Source organism: Podarcis bocagei (assembly GCF_964188305.1).
Source record: "Podarcis bocagei genome assembly, chromosome: 7".
NCBI classification, from domain to species: Eukaryota; Metazoa; Chordata; class Lepidosauria; order Squamata; family Lacertidae; genus Podarcis; species Podarcis bocagei.
Window position 1 is genome coordinate 23,487,084 of NC_138132.1, and position 22,248 is coordinate 23,509,331.

The 22,248-nt window shown below is 44.5% G+C and overlaps 1 protein-coding gene across 1 annotated transcript; it reads left to right on the top strand.

The window, feature by feature from the left end:
- Positions 1–1,827: 1,827 nt before the first annotated feature.
- MATN1 (matrilin 1) lies at positions 1,828–19,839 on the top strand (the record flags this gene model as incomplete). Its single annotated transcript, XM_081201986.1, has 7 exons — positions 1,828–2,060; positions 4,506–4,852; positions 12,801–13,023; positions 14,305–14,430; positions 17,567–17,974; positions 18,857–19,009; positions 19,748–19,839. Exons 1-7 carry the CDS (start codon positions 1,973–1,975, stop codon positions 19,837–19,839), a joined length of 1,437 nt encoding a protein of 478 aa, XP_081058112.1. The 5' UTR covers positions 1,828–1,972.
- Between the last annotated feature and the right edge of the window lie 2,409 nt (positions 19,840–22,248).

The following is a 22,248-nucleotide window of genomic DNA, read 5'->3' on the forward strand; positions in this document are numbered from 1 at the left end:
CCCACCGCAAATCTTCAAAACAGGTCCGGGAACAGAGGAGAAGCGCTGCGCGCCTTCCCCTCTGTTCCCGGACCTGTCCTGAAGGCTTGCGGTGGGAGGAGGGCTTTCCTCCCCACCGCCAACATTCAGAATGCTGTTCTGAATGTTGGCGGTGGGGAGGAAAAACCCTCCTCCCACCGCAAGCCCCGGGAACAGAGGAGAAGCGCTGCGCGCCTTCTCCTCTGTTCCCGGACCTCCCACCACAAGCCTTCAGGACAGGTCTGGGAGATTTCCCTATGGGCTTTCATCTTGCGAAGCAAGCCCATAGGGAAATTCGTCTTGCGAAGCCTCTAAAAATCGGAAAACCCTTTCGTCTTGCGGGTTTTTCGTTTAGCGAGGCATTAGTCTTGCGGGGTACCACTGTATACCCAGAAGGTCTGTATGTTCTAGTCCAGGGTTTCCCAAACTTGGATCTCCAGCTGCTTTTTGGACTACAACTCCCATCATCCCTGACCACTGGTCCTGCTACCTAGGGATGGTGGAATTGTAGTCCAAAAACAGCTGGAGACCCAAGTTTTGAGAAACCCTGTTCTAGACTCTGGAACCAGGGCTAGCCAACAGATGGTGAGGCAGTTCTGGGAGAAGAACAGGGGTTTCCTCATGACTCTCACAACACAACATTCCAGGATTCTTTGAGAGAAGCCATGACTACTTTGCACCCTCCTTACCTGGCTGGAAGGTGTCCTTGAACTCCGATAATGCTTCTTCATTGCCTGGATGGGGGATGGGGAGAGGTGTTTGAGTCCATACAGATAACATCCTTGTGCATAAATGGAAAATTTAAGTCGTTTCTACACCCACTTTTGCCTCTGGCCACACCCACTACTGGCATGTGGCCCTTGGCAGGTCACCCGGAAGGGAATGTGGCCCTCAGACGTCCCCAATCCCTTTTATAATGTATTAACATGCTTCTGATATCCAGCTTGGCTGCATCATTCGGGAGGTTTTTCATGTCATTTTCAAAGGCAGCCCCATGTAGAGCACATGACAGAGCACAATATGACTCAAGTATGGGTCACCATAATTGAAACATTGCCGGTGGTTTCTAGTGAAACAGACTACATGCTTTTTCCATGAAATGGATTCTAAATGGGAAATGGATTATAGAATAGACCAGAGGTTGTTCGCTTTGCTTCAGGGGTTCATATATACTCGCTTCCTTTTGTTGTATGAAAGAGGCATATTTCTAGGCATCTCTCTGTCTTGTCTCTTCCTCCTCCCTCTCTCTTCCCTCGCTTCACAATACATTGAAATGATGTCTTTAACGTAGGAAAGTGTCATGCAAATTGATTCCTTTGCTAATTCCTGTATCGTCTTACGCCCCCAACCTCCCCATTGTGAAAAACTCCACGTGCTCTCCTTTTGAGACCTCCTAGTCAGAATTAATAAGAAAACTGCTGTTTCTTCATGCCTGCATTTCCCTCCCCTAACATTCTGTGTGCCCGTGCAGCTATTTTTATGCAACCCACCCAACTCCATCCTGTCCCTGTCCCTAGTGGTCTCCAACGCGGAAAAGTCTTTGGCCCAACTCGCTGGAGACAGTTTACTTACTGTGGCAGACCCCAGGCTAGATTGAAGCTGGTGATTGGCAGATTAAAGCCCTTTCCCTTCAGATGGATGTGACTGGCTTCACTGTTCAGGTCTCAAATTCCCTGCATTCCAGGTCCCTTTCTGGTCGCTTTTACTACTTCCCACTTCCTAGTCAAGCAATGAGGCTGTTGTCGCAAGTCCAGGCAATGGGAAGGGCCAAGGGACTTTTCCTTGTCAATACCTGTCCTTCCACACTTCCATTCAATCTCCTCCCTCCCACCTCCACCCCATCATTCACACATGCTATAGGTTGGCTTGCTGCCTTTCTGAGGAGTGGCCCATTAATACCTCAGGGCCAAAGCCGGTGCCTGCCACTCTACTCTCTGCCTTCAGTCCAGCCATCATGACAGCATTTTTCCCTGGCTTCCTGATCTCTGTGCTGCTGCTTTTTCAGGAGCAGGGAGTTAATGGGGTCCCTCCTCAGCTGAGAGGTAAGTGATGCAAATGAATTTGTCAGTCCTTTCCATTCCACCTGGGCCAGCAGGCTAGGGCAACAGAGAAGGGAATTAAAGCATAGCAAGATTTGCGAATTGTGAGAAAATGCATGCATGTCGGTTGGCTGAGAGTGTGGATATTCTCCTAGGGCAAGGACACTTGCAAGGCTCTCTTCTCTGTTACTGCTTGCTTCTTTATTTTGGAATTAGCAGCTGAGATGAAGGCACACACACCTAGATCTAACAGAGCAGCAGTATTCATTTTCCTGGTACACACAAGCATCTGTCTTGTTCTCAGACTTTGCCTGTTTCAGATACCAGTACAAGAGATTTCATTCTTGTTTGGAGTGAGTCAGGTGCTTCTGTGGGGAAGAACATCTTTTGAGAAACGAGTCACTCAGCTAAGGTTGCAGTCCTAACCCCCATTCCCTGGAAGTAAGCCTTTTTTTGGATTCAGTAAGACGTCTGAGTATGGTTCTGCGCTTAGGCAGAAAGAACCAGATGCACAAATAAAAGATGGGGGACACCTGGCTTACTAGCAAGTACATCTTCTCCATCTTCTCCATCTTCTCCATGGTAGGATGCATAGTAACAAATCACCTGGCCACCCCCCCCCCCCTTAGCTCAGTAAGAGGGCAAAAGAAATAGCTTTGCTCAGTGGCAGAACATGCAGACAGTCCTACATCCAATCCCCAGCATCTCCAGGTAGGGCTGGGAGACAAACCCTGCAGAGCCACTGCCAGTCAGTGTAGACAATAACTGTGCTAGATGGACGGGCTCAGTATAAGGCATCTTCCTATGGCTATTCTTTGAATGACAGTAGCAGTTCAAGCAAGGCATGTGAGTAGTTTGAGCACGACCATCCTTGAAAAAGAATTTCCGTTCACACTGATTCAGTTGTTACAGCTAATTGTCTCATCCAGAAAACCATGGATGCAGCAGATAGACATGTGTAGGCTATGTCCATAAGTGGCTACCAGGCGAGACACTTAAAGGGAATTCCTATCTCAGAGTCAATCTTGCATTGAATATCAGTGATTCCATTGCCTTCCTGTCCTGCTGTTTCTTGGACTCTCCAGAGACATTCCACAGTGCTTAGCATATTGTTACTAGGGAAATGCCAATATCTGCATGCAGAAGTTCCTAAATTTGATCTCCAACATTTCCAGGTAGGATGAAGATACACTCTGGTCTGAAATCCTGGAGAGCTGCTGCCAGTTGGTGCTGGCAATATTTAGCTAGATTGGTCAATGGTCTGACTCAGTATAAAGCAGCTTCCAGTGTGGAATTTTTGGCTCTCCAGATAGTGCTGAACTATATGAACTATGATGATAGGTATATCATCATCCCTATTGGCCATATTGGGCAGGGCCAGAGGCGCCAACTTTTAAATACGATTGTGGGGGCCCGACATTAGTCATGCATGCAACGTTGCAAGGACTCAGGGGGTGGAGCCAAATGCAGCAGCAACACAGTCCCAGCAGCCAGCAGCTCCCATCCCCCCTTCCCCTGCCACACAAGGGCAGCAGGAGGAGCCACAAGTCACCGAAGCTGCGCCACGCCCAGCTCTGTGCTCACCCTCCTCTGCCCTCTGAACAATGGCCAGCCCAATCCCCTCAATAAATAAATAAATACTGGGGAGCCCAAAGTGCTTCAATGCCTAGGAGTTGGTGCCTATGGGTAGGGCTGATGGGAGTTGGAATCAAACAGCATCTGGAAGACCACCAATTCCCAATACCTTCTGCTCTATGATCAGCACAAAGCATTCTCTAATCACATTTTAGCTTTTCTGGGGGACTAGTCTCGTGAGCAAAAAGCAATAAGAACATTTCCAATGTAGGAAATCATCTGCATGCATCAGGTAAGGGAGTTTTGCTTTCAGAAGGGGCCAGACAGATGTCTCTGGCTTCTCAGAAGTGCACTAAGTTGATAGCAATCTCCTGTCCCCAGAACACAGGTTACTATGAAGAATACTTCCTCTGAACATGGATACCTGTAGTGGTCATGGGTGACAGACATAGCTAACTTAGTTACAGGGATGGTGAAGTATGGTGGTCACTTCCAGGTATTTTTGGAGGAGGGGTACTTCCTCACTCCTTCATAATGATACCATATGATGCCATCTGAACACAGGCAATGCTTACAACCAAGAAAGACAACCCTAGAAATTCCCCCAAAGCATGTCCAAGTGTTTGCTTTTAGTACACCTTTCAGATGATGGTCTGAAAGATTGCAAAGATTTATCCCAGTTCTCTTGATTTCACTTACTTAGTGGATTGAACAGTAGCAAAATAAAATACGGTTTTAATATAAGGAGGATGCTAAGGTTGCAATCCTGTGCTATCTATATACCTGAGACTCAGCCTTACAGAGCTCAGTGGAGCTTACTTCCAAATTGAGTTTTCTCAAGGCTGAAAAGGGCTCTTCATTTTCCTCATGCAGGTGTCCAATGTAGGACAAGACCTACAGACCTGCTCTTCATCGTTGACAGTTCCCGAAGTGTGCGCCCCAATGAATTTGAGCAAGTCAAGGTCTTCTTGTCCAAGGTCATTGAGTCACTTGATGTGGGACCAAATGCTACACGGGTTGGCGTCATCAACTACGCCAGTGCAGTCAAGAATGAATTGTCCCTCAAGACTCACCGTACCAAGGCCAGCCTGCTGCAAGCTGTTCGCAAGATCGAACCACTCTCCACTGGGACCATGACAGGCCTGGCTATCCAGTTTGCAATCAACAGAGCATTCAGTGAGGTCGAAGGCGCCCGAGTGAGATCTCCAGAGATTAACAAGGTACGGAAACTGTGTGGACTTGCAAGAACCTTTGTGCCTCCTGTTTGCTTTCTAACCTTTCTTGCAAAAATATAAGATTGGATAAATAGTTCCTGCCAAATGGAATAAGCAGGCTATCTAGGCAGATATAAGTGGGCTGATTTTATGCTGTATCTGGAGCTGGGGGGGGGGATTTGATTCAGTTTGGATTTAAAAGTGAACCTAGCTAATTCACAGTTCCTGAAACAATATGGGAACCAAAACACAGCCATATGTCAACGTTTGGACTTCTCTGAATTTTGCAATCAAGTTCTCCATCTAAGCAATGTGTACAATAATTCCTGCACTATGATAAATGTGCATAGAAATGCATTATTTTAGGGGAAACTGCTTTGCAAAAACCTGTATACGAGGAGGAATTAGCACTAAAATCCTCATACTGGTGTGGCAATGTGGAGAATGCAGCTTAAGAATGGAAAAAGGAAAAACTGGAACTGAAATTTGCCTATTCCTGGCTGTATCCCTACCCTACACTGCTTTGAAATTGTGGGTTTAAGGGGTATATAAATTTTAAAAATGAAGTCGTAAATAGCAAAAGAAAAAAGAAAGAAAACAGCAAGCAACTTCTAGGATGAACTTTGCTTTCTGTACATTTTTCAGAAATATAAGCTTGGAGAGACAGCTGACAAAATAAAACAAAATATGCAGAAATTTTGGCCAACACCTCTATGGAAAGCAGGGGACAAAGAATCTATTAGGGGAAATCCTTTGTCCCGTCCTGTCCCCTAGTGTCTGCTTACTTCAGTTTGCCCGTTCTTTGTAGCAGGAATTCCTGGGAGAGGGGTATAATTTCATGCTTGAATGACTGTTTGCAGTCATTTTAATTTACACTTTTGTTCCCACAACGGTCCCTGTTACACCACTTCTGTTTTCTGCTTATCCAATTATTTCCTAATTTCAGCTCCAGGCAGACTCCCCTTGCCAAAAGCAACCTGGGTTTTCCTTCTCAGAATGGCCCTTATGTAGAACAAGGTAAAAATTATGCCTAAGTCAGGCCACAACTCTGCTTGGGTTTTTAACTTGACCCTTCTATGGAATACCAGTTTTGTTAGGGGTGGGTCACAGTTCAGCAGTAGAACATGTGCTTTGTGTGCAGAAGGAAGGCCTCACATTCAAACACAGGTAGCAGGTGCTGGGCAAGCGTTTCACCTCATCTCTGTGCCAGTGGAGCAAATTAGGGGTGTGGAGTCACTGAACTCCAACTCCCATCATCCTTGACCATTGGCCATGTTGGCAGGGGCTGATGGGAACTGGAGTCCAAAAATATCTGAGAGCCTATCCCAATCACTGGAGTAGACTAGCAGCTCAACTCGGCATGGGGCAGCTTCATGTTTCGCTTTCTGAAAAAGCTGGAAAGACATTTGAGTGGAGCTCTGGAATGTCATTAAATTCAGATATCCACAGAATCTGTCCAAAAAAGACCCCCCCTGATGAGCTCATCTGAGGAGTTCAAAGAGATGATTTTCAGGGCACAATGGTTGTTTTTAAGTCCAGTCTTCCAATCAGCATTTGGACTTCTTTTTAAAAAGTAGTTCTGTACAAGTTATCATGGAAAAACCTAATACGAGTACAGGGAGGTGAGGAAAAAATGGGGAAGTGATAAGCTAGGAAATGAGATAAGATGAAACAGTAGCTGTTTACACAGGGCTAAGTCAGGCTATTTTGGTGCTGTGAGGGTGAGCTACCAAAAACAAGAGCACAGGAAGCTACTTTATATAAGCTACTTTAACTCAGCATTGCCTACACTGACTGGTAGCAGCTTTCCAGGGTTTAAGGCAGAGGACATTCCCAACCCTAGCTGGGGACACCAAGTATTGAACCCTTTTGCCTTCTTTAATTGCCTTCTTTAATTCACTTGGGGAGTAGGAGAATAACTTTGCAGCTGCCTCTGTGCTTGATTGGCTGGAGAAGAGTGAGCTTTGGTTATGAGAGGAAAGGGAACTTGATAGAAGGAATAACGTGTGGTTGCCCAGAAACGCTTTTATTTATTTATTTTTACTTCCACTCAGTACAAACTCAAGTCACTTCTTAAGCAAAACTGTCATGTCAGGAGTAATGCTGCTGCCACAATGCCTTCGCTCCTGGCTCGCTTTTCATTTAATGTAGCAAGGGTCTTGCATTGCGAAGTTAATGTAGTATAAGTGGCTTTTTTTTATAGCTGTGTTATAGATACAACCAGTCCTTTTTCTTTCCTTCTGGGGGTACTCAAGGGTACACAGTACCAGCATCTCCCCCCCCGAAGAAAAGCACTGGTTAAAAGTGTGGCAGTTACTCTAACAACTTCATGGTGAGTATTGACACATTTTATTCTGGAAGAAAAGAGACGGGATATAACTCTTCAATAATGTCTCACAGGAGGCTGACTTAGACTGAATCAGACTATCAATCCATCTAGGCCATGGGTAGGCAAACTAAAGCCCAGGGGCCAGATCCGGCCCAATCTCCTTCTAAATCCGGCCCGCGGATGGTCTGGGAATCAGCGTGTTTTTACATGAATAGAATGTGTCCTTTTATTTAAAATGCATCTCTGGATTATTTGTGGGGCATAGGAATTCGTTCTTTTTTCTTTTCTTTCCCCAAAATATAGTCCAGCCCCCCTCAAGGTCTGAGGGACAGTGGACAGGCCCCCTGCTGAAAAAGTCTGCTGATCCCTGATGTAATGAGTATGGGTTGCTCGTGCATAAGTTGCCGCCTCTCCTGGCTATGTTGCCTGGTTAAACCTTTCTGTCTGGACAGCCCTTCACTTCGTGGCTGCCTCAGTCGCTAGCAGAATCCGTCAGTGGGCGTTTCTTAAACCTTTTCCAACATAAAAGTTGTTTGACGCCAAGTCTCCTCCTACTCTCCCTGCGCGGAAGTCTTCTGCGCAGGGAGGGTGTGGGTAGCAGAGGACCCGTGCTCTCCCCGCTGGTGTCCGGTGAAGAGTCCGGGAGCCCTCTCGCCGATTCCCCCATCTGCCCCCCTTTATCCCTGGTGTTGCACTGATTTGCTTCCCCATCTGTTGAGCTGCCTCTCTCCCTGCTGGGCCCTTCTCCAGCATCATTTGAGAGCCTTCCCTCCGCCTCTAGCTCTGATGTCAGTTCCCTGACACCTGATCTAGGCTAATGTTGTCTGTACTTCCTGGCCGTGGCTCTCCAGGATTTAAAAGAGGAGTATCTCTTGGAAGTACTGCCTTGGAGATGCGGCGTATTGAACCTGGGACATTTGGCATGCAAAGCCCTTCTCTGGATGGCCATTCAACCTTCAGTGAAGCAGAAGTGGTGATTCTCCTTCGCTGGGTTTTTTAAAGAAGAGGTTGGAAGACCACCTGTTACAGATTCCTTAGCTGTAGTTCCTGCATTTCAGGGTGTTGGACTAAGTACCGTTGGAGTCCTTTCCAACTCTGCAGTTTTATGATTCTGTGATTCTCTATGAGACTAAGCTTTGCATGGAGTAGACCTGCTGAAATTAATGGACCTAAGTTTTCCACATCCATTAATTTCAGTGAGCTCACTCTGAGCATATGGCTAACATTAGACGCAGCTCCAAGTTAGCTGAGTTAAACTTCAGTCATGTTGATTTTAATAAGAACAAAGTTCAGCTCAATCTGCATCCAGCTCATTGCCTTCTATATCCATTTTGGTGATGCCAGATTCTTCCTGTGCCATCCCTGCTCCATAAAACCTTAATACTTGAACCTAAACAAGAGTGATGTGTTGTCTGCATTTTGGTGAAACCCAAGAGCAGATTCTTAGGTGGATTATTTTTGAAACGTGGAAAGCAGCTTCCAGTCTCTGTTTTCAGGTTTTCATAACCTGCAGGGCGAAACATTCCCAGACTGTATTATTTTCCCTTTTTACAGGGATAGAAAAGGTGCCGAAATAAAGATATTGTTACATACAGTTGAAGGGGCCTTTTAGCTTGCTGAAAGGAACTCTGTGGACTGTGGAGGTCTTTGTCCTTTAGGAAAGCAAAAGAGCCCCATCTCGGCTGACAACCCCTTGCCTTTAAACCCCTCGAGTTTAAATTTCACGCTGATATGGATTAAGTATATTCCAAGCCATTAGGTTTAGCATAATATCGTTTTATGAAAAGACAATATATAGAATTGTGTCTGCCAGGTTGGCCATGAGTTCTACTTTAGAGAGGACAGCCCTCTGTTCAGAGGCATCCTCTATTTGAAAGGCTGCTCATTTCAAGTCCACCTTAAACTTAAAGAGCAGGATTATGCACAGCTCTCCCCTCCACCCCCGCAATCTGGTTCAGGGTTCAATCTACTGTTTTGCAGTAGCCCCAATATGACCTGGGACAATCCAGGGATGAACCAATACAGATCCGGGCCCCAAATCAATTTGGGGGGCTTTGCAGAGTCATGCAGCAGTGAGGGCAAATGGGACTGTGGAATTCTGGCTAGCTCAGAGAGTATTGCATTTGACTTTGCTGTTTTCCTCCAACAGTGGAAGTAGAACAAAGCCACTGTGGCAAGCTGCTGTTGCCAATTCTCTCTCTGTCTCTCCCCTGGCCCCATTTTCTGGTGTGGTTTCTATGCTCACAGCTGCACCATACATTTAAAATACACTTATACCACTTTAACAGTAATAGAGAATACTGGGAACTGTAGGTTGCTGGGCTTTCTGGGAATTGTAGGTCTGTAAAGTCAGTACCCTTAAGAAACTATAGCTCTCAGGTTTCTTTGGGGGAATCCATGATTGTTGCAGTGGTATAAAAGGTAAAGGGACCCCTGATCATTAGGTCCAGTTGTGACCGACTCTGGGGTTGCGGTGCTTATCTCACTTTATTGGCCGAGGGAGCCGGCATACAGCTTCTGGGTCATGTGGCCAGCATGACTAAGGCGCTTCTGGTGAACCAGGGCAGTGCACGGAAACGCCGTTTACCTTCCTGCCAGAGCGGTTCCTATTTATCTACTTGCACTTTGACGTGCTTTCAAACTGCTAGGTTGGCAGGAGCAGGGACCGAGCAACGGGAGCTCACCCCCTCACCGGGATTCAAACTGCTGACCTTCTGATTGGCAAGTCCTAGGCTCTGTGGTTTAACCCACAGTGCTACCTGCGTCTCTTACAGTGGTATAAGAGGGCTTTAAAAGTATGGCATGGATGTGACCTACGCCCATAGCAAACATAGGCTTACATAAGAAATTGAACAGGCTCTTTGAACTTTGTGGCTCCTTTACCTAAAGGCTATAAAGAGATAGATGGAAATTTACGGAAGGAATATCCTGGAAAGATCCAGGGGGAAGGCAGCTCCTTAGAAGGCTACAGTCCTTATGATGAATGTGGATATACTATTAGTAAACTGCTTTTTCCTGTGTTGTAGGATGTGAAGGAAGTTGGCTTTTTCCTTAGCTGCATGAGATTTCAACACCCAGAAGAAATCTTTCTTTAAAAAATTGGTCTGTTTTCAGACCTGTGCCAAAATGAACTGGAAAAAGTGACAAGACCCAGATTTACCTGACCTGCCAAGAGTTTGATTCCCTTCCCTCCACCCCCCTTTTCCTTTACGTGTTGTGTTTTTTTTTAATCACGTAAGCCAGCAAGCAGGGGGCAGTCTCATTTTAACTCTGTAAGCCACTCTGGAAAGCTTAATGGCACATGCTCTAAATAAATAGTAAATAAATTGCAATATTTTTGGAGGTTGGGTTGAAATTGCTGTGGAAAAGTCTCTTTCATATTGTGGAAGGCTGATTTTGATTTGTTTTAATCGACAAGTTGAAAACCACCCCCACCTCTCTCTCACACACATTCTGTGTGCAAGGGAAGCCCCTCTACTCCGTGTCTCCCCCACCCAATTTGTTAAATAAATGGCTCTCTCTTCTGGCAAACAAGGGGCATTGCACTGAGTGCTATGATCCTTGTTCAGTTTTAAGAAGCAAAATACAGGGTACATTGTAGCCATATGCGATGAAGCCCTGAATACAATGGGAAATGCCTTTGGGAAGTGTGGTTTGCATGTAAGAAGGGACAGGACAGGAAAGAGTGCATAACCCTTCCCCTGCCAGTTGCTTTCAACTTGAAACTAAGGGTTCGTCTACAATAGTGGCATGCAGTGAAATTTTTCAGAGGGGAACAGTTAGAGGGGAACAGTTAGAGGCTCCAGCTTGTGAGGATGATTGGGGGTTCCTGACATCATGCGTGTGGTGTCCCGACATCACACACATGAGAAATGCACCTCCCTCCCTAAGCTGGGCAGAAGCTTCCTGGGGCTTTGGGAAGAAGGTGCTAGGCTTTAATACTTTAGGGGACTAGCCTAGACCCCTAGTCCACTGACTGCACACAACTGATTCACACTTAGCTTTTGCCCTATGCTGTCTAGGCACAGGTCCATACTTTAAAGCTGTGGGTCTGAGTGCATATATATATATATATATATATATATATATATATATATATATATGCAAAGTAAATATTGTCTGGAGGACTTAGAAGGCTTATAAACACGCTTTCCAAGAAACCAAAAACCACGTGACCGAAGACTAAACAAGCAAAGTGACTGAGCAACGTAGGGTCTTTGGTTTAAGCAGGTTTAACTCGTGTTTGCATTTCTATCTGGTGAACCATTGGCATCCTTAAGGCATGTGGCTGCTCTCAATTCTAATTCTTATAACATACAATTCCAACATATGACTACCACCCACTATTTCTCTTGTCTCCAAAGGTTACTAAGGCTGAATCTTGTACTCCCTTACAAATCCAGTTGGATTTGTAAAATATTCTGCTGTAAAAACTAAATATAGCTCTTTCATAATATATGCAATGGTGCGTGTTCCTGGTGGTGTAGACTCAATAACTTCTGTGATTGATTGTTTATAGGAAAATGGGATTATTATTGGTTCCAATTAAAGGTTGAGCAAGCTGAGTAGAAGAACTGACTCTGATAGCGTGATGTGCTTCAGCAGGGGTCAGCAAACTTTTTCAGCAGGGGGGCAGTCCACTGTCCCTCAGACCTTGTGGGGGGCCGGGCTATATTTTGAAAAAAATAATAATGCTGCAAGAGTACCAAGAGCCCTGGTGACTACTTACCTGTGTCTTGCGAGTGGCAGGGATTGGCGGTGGGGGCAGCAGGACGATGAGTGGTGCGCAAAAGGGCTCCAGAGAGGGGCTGCTTAAAATGGTGGCTGCTCAAGCGCTGCTGCTGCTGGTGCCAACAAAGCCCAGCCCCCTTCCTCCTCTAGGCAGGGCAAGGAGAAGCCAGCAGGAGGGAGGAAGGAGGCACCACTGCTGCCGTGTGAGGCAGAGGGAGGGAGAGGGAAAGAACACACGTGCTGGCGATCCATGTGGCGATTCCTGGATCATCCGCGGGCTGGATCCAGAAGGCAATTGGGCCTGATCCGGCCCATGGGCCTTAGTTTGCCGACCCATGTGCTTCAGGATAGATGCCATCCAAGTGAAGGCAGAATTGGGAAGGTTGTGACCTGGCTGCCTGAAATATATCTCCCTATAGGAACCTGCCTAGGTGCTAAGATGCTCAAGTGAGCACTATTTCTTGGTCCCATCATCATCAGAAGCCTGGTTGGTGGTGACAGGAGATAGAGCCTTTTTTGTAGCTGCTCCCATACGCTGAAATTCCCTCCCAAGGGAGGTGAGATTGTCTCCCTCCTTGCTCTTTTTCCACCAAAAGGCTCAGACCTTCCTATTTTAGACAGGCCTTTAGAAACTAAGGAGCAAACAATACTGATCACTGGGCTGCTGTCAGGGCAAATTGCACTTTAACTGCTGATTTAAAATGTGTGGTGATGCATTTTGATTATTATTTTCAGTAGTTCGCTTTATTATTCTGAATTTTGTAAGTGATATTTTGAACTGTTGCAAGCAACCCTGAACCCCAGGATATAAATATAGTAATTAAATAAAATACATGAATGAATAAGCAGTACTGTGTGCAGCTGGAGAGTCCTTTGCCACTCTCTTACCCACAGGTAGCCATTGTAGTGACAGATGGACGCCCCCAGGATGGGGTGAAGGATGTGTCAGCGAGGGCCCGAGCACTTGGGATTGAAATTTTTGCCATTGGCGTGGGCCGTGTGGACATGCACACTTTGCGACAGATGGCCAGCCCACCTCTGGATGAGCATGTGGATTATGTGGAGAGCTACAGTGTCATTGAGAAGCTGACCAAGAAGTTTCAGGAGGCATTCTGCGGTAAGTTGTTAAGGAAGTCTTGTGCTGCGAAATAAGAGGTTGCATCCAACATTAGTCAGAACAGACCCACTGAAATTAAAGGGCACAACATATGGAACTTATATGTGGTGGACCTGTAAAAGGGTAAAAGAGTATTGGGAAATAATTCATAATGAATTAAAAAAATGTTTTAAAAAAACACACCAAAAAAACAGAGTTGTTTTTGTTGGGGATAACTCAGATGGAAATTTCCAGGTGTCAAAAAAGGTTTTTTATGTATGCCACTACTGCGGCCCATGTTTTGTTAGCCCCAAAATGGAAAATGAGCGAGATCCCAACTAAAGAAGAATGGCAACTTAAACTGATGGAATATGTGCAACTTGCGGACCTAACATATAGAATATGAGAACAAGAAGAACATATGTTTAAAGAAGATTGGAAAATGTTTATTGAATATATTTGGGGGGAGTTGTGTACACTTGAAAACTTAGGCAGCATTAAGATAAATTCAACAGTGTAAATAAGTTTTGATGGATGCAGTAATGGAATATTGAATGCTTTAGTTTTTGTAAAATATGCGGGGATTTATGTTATACAAAATAAACCATGGAAAGAGAAGAAGGGAAGTCATTGATATTTCAAGGTTGTTTAAGTGAATATTTTTAAATTGTAAAACAGAAAATATATATATATATATATATATATATATATATATATATATATATATATATATATATAAAATGAAAGGGCACAACTAACTTAAGGAAATTAATTTCCATGGGTCTACTCTAAGTAGAACTTGGTTGGATACAACCCAAGGGCCACAGACTGTTCTTACCCTCAGCGCAAGAAGCAAAGTTGTACATTGGAAATTACCAAGCAAAATAAATTCATGTAATCCACTTTTGGTACAAGGCTTCACAAAGCATGTATTTTGGACCACAACTCCCATCAGTCTTCACCAGCATGGCCAATAGTCAGGGGTGATGGGAGTTGTAGTCTAAAACATCTGGAGGGTGCCAGCAGGGCCAGCACAAGTCATTTTCCCATTGTAGGCAAAATGCCCAACAATGATGCTATCCCACTGCAGATCCAGATTCTTCCACCCCCTCTCTGACCCCTTTCTCACACCCATGCTGCTGCCAGCCCCATCACCACAACTGTACCCTCACAGTCACCAGTCCACAAAATAGTGGATGGAAGTGTTCCAACGCCTTTGGTTTCTTAGAATTCCTGAGCAACGTCGGGTACTTTCTGCCAGTATAAATATATGTTTTAACTTTGCATGTTATTATTTTGCAGCTGTGTCAGACCTGTGTGCCACTGGAGACCACGATTGCCAGCAGATCTGTGTCAGTGCAGGGGCTTCTTATACCTGTGCATGTAAAGAGGGGTTCACGCTTAACACTGATGGAAAAACCTGCAGTGGTAAATAATGTTGTTCACAACTTGGTAGAGTGGGCCAATGTTTTGAATGCATGCAAATTTCAACGTTCAGGAAGCATGCCATCTTCCTGATCTTAATCTCAAGTTTGCAAGCATACACGTGACACAAAATATGCAGGCTGTTTAATTGCTCTTCATATCTGTCCTTGCCACTGCTTGAGGGGTTCATCTAGAACCGTGGTTTTGGTCACCAGTGGTTGTACATGATGTGCTTTAAGAAGGGTGTTGCAGACCAGGGATGGGGTACCTGTGGTTCTCCAGATGTTGTTGGACTCCCAACTCCCATCTTCCCAAACAAGCATGGCCACACTCTAGGAATGATGGGAGTTGTAGTCTAACAAAATCTGAAGAGCCACAAATGCTCCATCTTTACTGAGGACAAATGGGAACGAGTTCAGAGGAGGGCAATGAAGATGGTCAGGAATATGGAAAACAAGTCATATGAGGAAAGGTTGAAAGAACTGGGTAGTTTTAAGCTGAAGAAGAGAAGGCCACAGGGGAACCTGATAGTACTCTTCTAATACCTAAAGAGATTTCGCATAGAAGAAGGAAAAGATTTGCTCTCTTCAGACCACCAGGGAACAACTAGATCTAATTGGCTTAAGTTAAAAACGGGGGAGAAATTAAATTTTGTTTGCATTTTTGTGAGAAACTAATTAACTCACTAATTAATTAAATTTACACTTATGCAAAAGTTGCACTGCAATTCACCAAAGTATAAAAAGTGCATTGTATCAGGGAAAAGTGCTGGGAACACAATCTTGCAGGGGGGAAAAGATGCCCTTAGTGAACCTTAGAGGTAGTCCAGATATTTTGGACTCCAACTCCTATCAGTCCCAGCCTGCATGGCCAAGATTAGACATGATGGGAGTCGTAGTCTCAGAGAGTCTGATAAGTACTACATGTGCTGCCTCTGCACTAAAGACTCATGAGCTGCATATTCTTGCAATATTCTCCCTCCATGAGCACATTGAGACACTTGTCCAAGAAGCAGGTCCTTTCCCTTCTAGTTAAGACCACTTACATTGTTTCTGTGTCTCTTAAACCATCAATCCCTTGGACTTCCATGTGCCAGGAGAGTCATAGGTAGGGTGGATTAGGGGCCATATTTACAATGAGGTGATACAAGCAGCTCATTCTCACAGGGCCATGGGCCTGCTGCTGCATGAATGCTTTGTCCAGGGCACTCCCTGCAACACCTCCTTTCCCCCTCCACAAGCATAACTACATTGCTTGCGTCACTTCTGGAATCCTTAAGAGAGAGCCAGTGTGGTGTAGTGGTTAAGAGCGGTAGTCACGTAATCTGGGAAACCGGGTTCGTGTCTCCACTCCTCCACATGCAGCTGCTGGGTGACCTTGGGCCAGTCACACTTCTGTGAAGTCTCTCAGCCCCACTCACCTCACAGAGTGTTTGTTGTGGGGGAGGAAGGGAAAGGAGAATGTTAGCCGCTTTGAGACTCCTGAAGGGGAGTGAAAGGCGGGATATCAAATCCAAACTCCTCTTCTTCTTCTTCTTCTTCTTCTTCTTCTTCTTCTTCTTCTTCTTCTTCTTCTTAAGTAACCTTCTCCAATGGCCTCCAAAGAGCTGTAAAAGCAACAAGGAGTATAGATCGCCCAGTTTAAAACTTTGCACCAACTTCCCCTGGCAGAACAAGGTGACCACTGAAATGTATAACCTCCTTGAGTAAACTTTAGAAAAACCTAGCCAGTGGCTGAACTAGGAATAGTATCCAATAGCTGAAACACAACCAACTCAGTTTTGGGAAGCTGGGACTTGGGAAGGTTCCATAACACAAAAGAGAGGGAAGTAGACTGGATCAGTATCTAACATCTCGAACGCATGCCAGTCGAAATGACTTTCCCTCATTTCCTTTCTGAGAATGAGTACTTTCAAGAGCTGATGCTTACATAGCCTTTGAGTCTCTCTTGTGCTTTGTATCTCATTTTCAAGAGACCGGAGAGGGTCAAACAAGGTGAGACATAAATTATGGATGCAGCTTCTCCCTGATCCAGATTAGAGCTCTGACATAATGTTGTATTATATGGATGGCTTTAACATTGCACCTGGCCCAAGGTCCTGTCTGAATCACACTTTATCTCTGTGCCTGCTGTTTGCATTAGAATGTAAGCTCCCATTTGCCCCAATGGAAGCTTTTGGTTTAGTACAAACAAGCCCCCCCCCATCTAGATTGGGATTGCAACAGAGGGCAAAGAGTTAAAGCCTCACTGCAACCCGTATGGATTAGGACCTGCTTGCCTGCTATTTACCACGGAAATCGATCACACTGGCCTAAGTTACAGACTCTCCAAATGCCTCTGTTTTCCAGGGACAGTCCCAGATTAACAGAAGCTGTCCCAGTTTCTGATTTGATCCTAGAATGTCCCACTTTTCCTTAGGACATCCCTATTTTTTTTGGAGAAATGTTGGAATGGAGAGAATAAGAATTCCCTACTCTCATCGGAGAAATGTTGAAGGGTAGGAACTTAACCCACTGAGTTTGATGGAACTAAATGGGACTGGGAACCTGTGGCCCTTCAGATGTTGCTGAATTCCAGATCCCATCATCTCTGACCATGTAACATCTGGAGGACAACTGTTTCCTTATATCTGGAATGAAGAATGTTGACTTAATCAGCCATATATGTTGGCTAAATTCAGCCTTTAAAACAGGGATGGGGAACATCAGGCCTCAGGGTTATATTCAAGCCCCCTCTGTATCTGGCCCTTGAGGCTCTCCCCAGGCCACAAACCCTTCAGAGACACTGTCCCTCACCAACCCCACCATGCAACTGCCTTGAGTGTTCTTGCCTGGTTGTGAATGCATTCCTGAACTCTGGGAACGCTTCTTGCTTACATGGATGGAGGATACAGATGGCTGTGTGAGCTCCTGTAGAAACTAAGGCTGTGAAACTGGTCTAGCTGAATCTTGGATCCTGAACTGATTTGGGCCAATCAGAGTTGTTCTGAGGTTCAGCTGGAATGAACCCAGAGCAAGAAAGGAATGTGGCCTTCATGATTGAAAAGCCCCCTCCCCCATTTTAAAAATTGTGTTTCTTTAAATGAAAAAGATGACTAGCTCCAGCTTTCTGGGTCCCTTCCCCCTTCTCTTCTCTCCAGCCTGCAGTGGAGGGGGCGCCACGGACCTTGTCTTCCTGATTGATGGGTCAAAGAGTGTGAGGCCAGAGAACTTTGAACTGGTGAAGAGGTTCATCAACCAGATAGTGGATTCCCTAGATGTGTCGGACAGGAATGCACATGTGGGCCTGGTCCAGTATTCTAGTTCAGTAAGGCAGGAATTTCCACTGGGGCAATACAAGAACAAGAAGGACATCAAAGCAGCAGTGAGAAGGATGTCTTACATGGAGAAAGGCACCATGACTGGCCAAGCTTTGAAATTCCTAGTGGACAGTTCCTTTGCCATCTCCAGTGGTGCAAGGCCTGGAGTCCCCAAGGTAGCAATTGTCTTCACTGATGGCCGGTCACAAGATTACATCAATGATGCTGCCAAGAAAGCCAAAGAACTAGGTAGGTTTTCATAATTTAGTACCACTGTTTTGCGATGGCCTGATTAAGATATAATGGCCTGTATCCAACATTAGTCATACTTGGAGCAGACACACTGAAATGAAAGGACATGAGTAACCTAGGTCCATTCATTTCAATGAGTCTTCTCTGAATATGTCTAATGTTGGATACAACCCAATGATCTCAGTCTCATAAACCATGGTTTCTTAGACCAAGAATGAGTGTTATACATGTGTGCTCACTTTCCCCCTTCCCTCCTTCTATCACTTATGCACCAGTTTGCAAGACTTTCAAGGTTTATTAAACCAAAGTTTCCCACTGTATCCAAACTAGAAAACTGTAGTTTCCAAACTAGGATATGCAACCAGGGTTATACTCTGCTTTCCTGGTTTATAAACAAAGATTAAACCACAGTGTGGAGCATTAAAGACTGAATGCTAAACCATAGTTTAAGGCTGCATGAAGGAAACAAATTAAGAGTCAGGGTCATACATTCTGACCTCCTCTCCCCACTTTGCTTTGAGGAGAATAGACGTGTGTGTGTGTCCTGGCTTAAAGTATCCAGGAAGGTTTTTTGGGTTAGATTTGAACTGGGGAAACTGGTTAGTTCAAGCTGTGGTTTGTTAACAAGGCAGGATAAAAACCCGTCTCTAGTTCACAAATAACTAGAAACTCTGCTTAGTTTAAACCAGAACATAGATACTTCTGATCCCTTCTTTGTGTCAGAGGAGGAGAGCACAGCATGTCAGTCCACAGCTCATGTTTGTTCATTCACATAGCACTAAACCATGGTTTACTGTCGTGTTCCTCAGCCTGGAATAAAAGGATTGGTTGTTCTTTCACAAAGTAGATTGGCAGATTAGCAATTATTGCTTGTTTCAGGTTACAAGATGTTCGCTGTTGGAGTAGGCAATGCTGTTGAAGACGAACTTAAAGAAATTGCCTCAGATCCGGTGGGAGAGCATTACTTTTACACTGCCGATTTCAGAACCATCAACCAAATTGGAAAGAAACTACAAAGTAAAATCTGTGTTGGTAAGGAAGGTCATGCCTGGTATGTTTACAGCACAATCCTTTAACCCTGGCTACCCTGGCAAATAAATGTGCAACACGAGGCACAATAACTACTATGGCAGTACAGCCTAGCGACACCACAAACCCATACAGTCCATTGGCAGGGGGCAGTATGAGCCGCAAGCGAGGTTCCTCTGACTCAGCCTTCCCCTCTATGCAGCCCTCCAAATGCTTTGGACTACAACTCCTATAATCCTGAGCATTGCTCACGTTGGCTGAGGGTGATGGGAGTTGTAGTCAAAACCATCTGGAGGGCAGCAGCAGGTTGGAGAAGACTGATCTAACACAACCCCTTTGTCCAAAAAAATAATAATGATGGAGGAACAGAATCAAAACACACACACACACACACACACACACACACACACACACACACACACCTTGGATATATACTGCTTTACTGGCAAGAAATTCAGGGCAGTACATGTGTCTTTAACTATTATCCCAAAACCTCTGTGAGCTTTCTGCTGATAAGAGCTGTTTGATAGTGGAACGGACTCCCTCAGAAGGTGGTGGACTCTTCTTCCTTGGAGGTTTTTCAGTACAGGTTAGATGGCCATCTGTCTTGGATGCTTTAGTTGAGATTCCTGCATTGGGTTCCCTTCCAATTCTATGATTCTAAGTGCTTCCACTGATGTCCAGCCAGGAGAATCTATCCAGTGTATGATTCATTGAATGGCTTTGTTTTCTCTTCCTCAGAAGAAGATCCATGTGAATGTGAAGCCATTGTGAAGTTCCAGACAAAGGTAGACAACCTCATAAAGGCACTGACACGGAAACATATCCTTTGAGAGTTATTTGGAAAAGAGTATATTTTGGGTGTGTGCTGAGTTGTTTATGGAAGGAATAAACTTTAGGTTACAGGGTGAGCCACCTCTCTGGGAAATCAACTAGGTGGCCAGATGGTAACACTTGTTTTTCCAGGTAGGTTCATCAGTTGATAGGGATGGTGGAGAATTCCTACAAAAAGAGAAACAAACAGAAAATGCTGATATTCGTTTACTTGTTACAGAACAGAAATCAACCCAGTGAATATGGCCAGTATTTGCTGTTGTTTATTTCACCCACGAGTGATACATAACAGATAATATTAGCATTCTCCATTTCCATTTTGTTTCCTTTGCACTGAAATTAATGGGGTGGAATATCCTAATGACAGCGGTATAGATGTAAATTTGCCAATAACATAGCTTTTGGTGGAAGATGAACTGCAGTGGAAAGGAAACATTGCTGCATGCATTGAAGACAGGGTAGAATGGGAAACTATGTCTTCTTACATCCCTAGTTGCAAAGGAGGATGGGCTTTCCTATCTTCAGTACTGATGCAGAAGAGGCAAGTTGAGCATTTCCAACTTTCTCAATTCTGCATAACAAGTGGCTCTTGCTAAAATCCTCATTTCCCATAAGAACCAGAACATGCAGCAGTACTCAGCAGTACTGAGCTCAGGAGTACTGTGTTAGATGGACAGGGTCTATGCAGCTTCTTGCATTGTGTCCAACTAGTCTGAGCCAGCACTATTTGCGGGGATTTTTTTTTAAAAATCCAACTGATCTAAATCAGCCTAACCCTTTCAGAGGCTTTCCGTCTCCACACTTCTCTGAAATAACCCAGGACTGTTCCTTAATTCTTGCTCACTGGAAGCTGTGTCGAAGAAGCTTGCTGCCCTAGAAAACAGGATCACTGTTTAAAAGCGGAATCATTTCATCTCCTTCCCAACTCAAAATAAACACACCAGAAGACTCTGACAGATGTGGATGGGCAGGTCTTCTCCAGTGCTGACTATACTTCTTTTTGAGAAGGAGGAAAAATTGTGATGGTATACAGGTCACGGTAATGCACTAGAGGTCCATGTGTTACCAAACACCATTAAACTTTCCTCACACCATAGAATATGCATATATCAAATACCCGGATAATTTGTTTTAATCAAAAGCTTAATATATACTTCTATATTGTTTTAATATGTTCTTTTCTATGAGTTCTGTGGATGCTTGGTGGGTTCTGTTTTGATTGCTGTGTTTGCTCTCATTTTCTTTAAGAACTGAATTTGACTCATGTGACTCTGAATGTTTTTTTTTATGGCAAATGTATAATTTATGCATAAAACATATATCTAGAAGTAGATGAAACAATTAAAGAATATTAAGCACAGCATGCAAGGTAAGATGCTCCTGCTGCAAACTCCTACTCCTGGAATGAGAAGAAAAAGCAAGCTTGGTTGGATCGCCTGGAAAACTATGGCCAACGTTTCTGCTCACCAACAATAGTCTCTCCCTAGCTTCAGAGAATCACAAAATTATAGAGCTGGAAGGGAGGTCCTCTAGTCCAATCCCCTACAATACAGGAATCACAAGGTTTTTCAAAGTCAAGTCTGATTTGGTATGAAGGACTAAATCCATGGACTTGTTCACAGTTGCACAGGACAGCTTAGCTAGCACAATGGGATATTGCAGCTTGCCAACTCCTTGCCTACACAACCCTCTCTAATATTATTGGTGGCCACATCTCAAGAAACCAGTAGCTTCATAATCATTATAAGCAAACAGTGCAGGACACTGCAACTGGAGGAAACCCTGGCCATGAAATTTTCATCATAGGTTAACCAATCAGCTTTCCTTTATGGCATAGGGCTGTGGCAACATGGCAGAACATCTAATTCATGTGTAGAAGGTCCCAGATTCAGTCCCCAGCATCTTCAGGTAGGGCTAGGAATGTTCCCTGTCTGAATCCTTGGAGAGCTGCTGCCAATCAGTGTAGATAATGCTGAGCAAGACGGTTCAATGTTCTGACTCAGTATAAGGCAGCTTGCTATGAGTGCTGCCTCTGATGGTGATACAAAACCAAAGGCCAATATGACCCCACTCCTGGGTTTCTGTTGCTCCCGGTAAAAGTCATTTGACTCCATTGACCTAGATGTAACTAGCAATGCCAAGGCATGCTTTGTAAAACACACAAGCATCACCACTGCACCCCTCCGAATGTGAGCGCAAGGGGCTGGGCTTTGGTTAATTTTGTAGGGGTTTGTATCAGAATATTTATACTTGAGAGTATGTAAAAGGCTTTTCAGAATAACATGAGTACTCAGAAATGTCATTGTAAAAGTTGTTTTTGTGAGTAGGTAAAATAATTAAAGTTCAGTTAAATATTTAAGCTGAGTTTTGTTGATTTGCTTGAGGCTATTTTAAAGATGGGTTAGAAA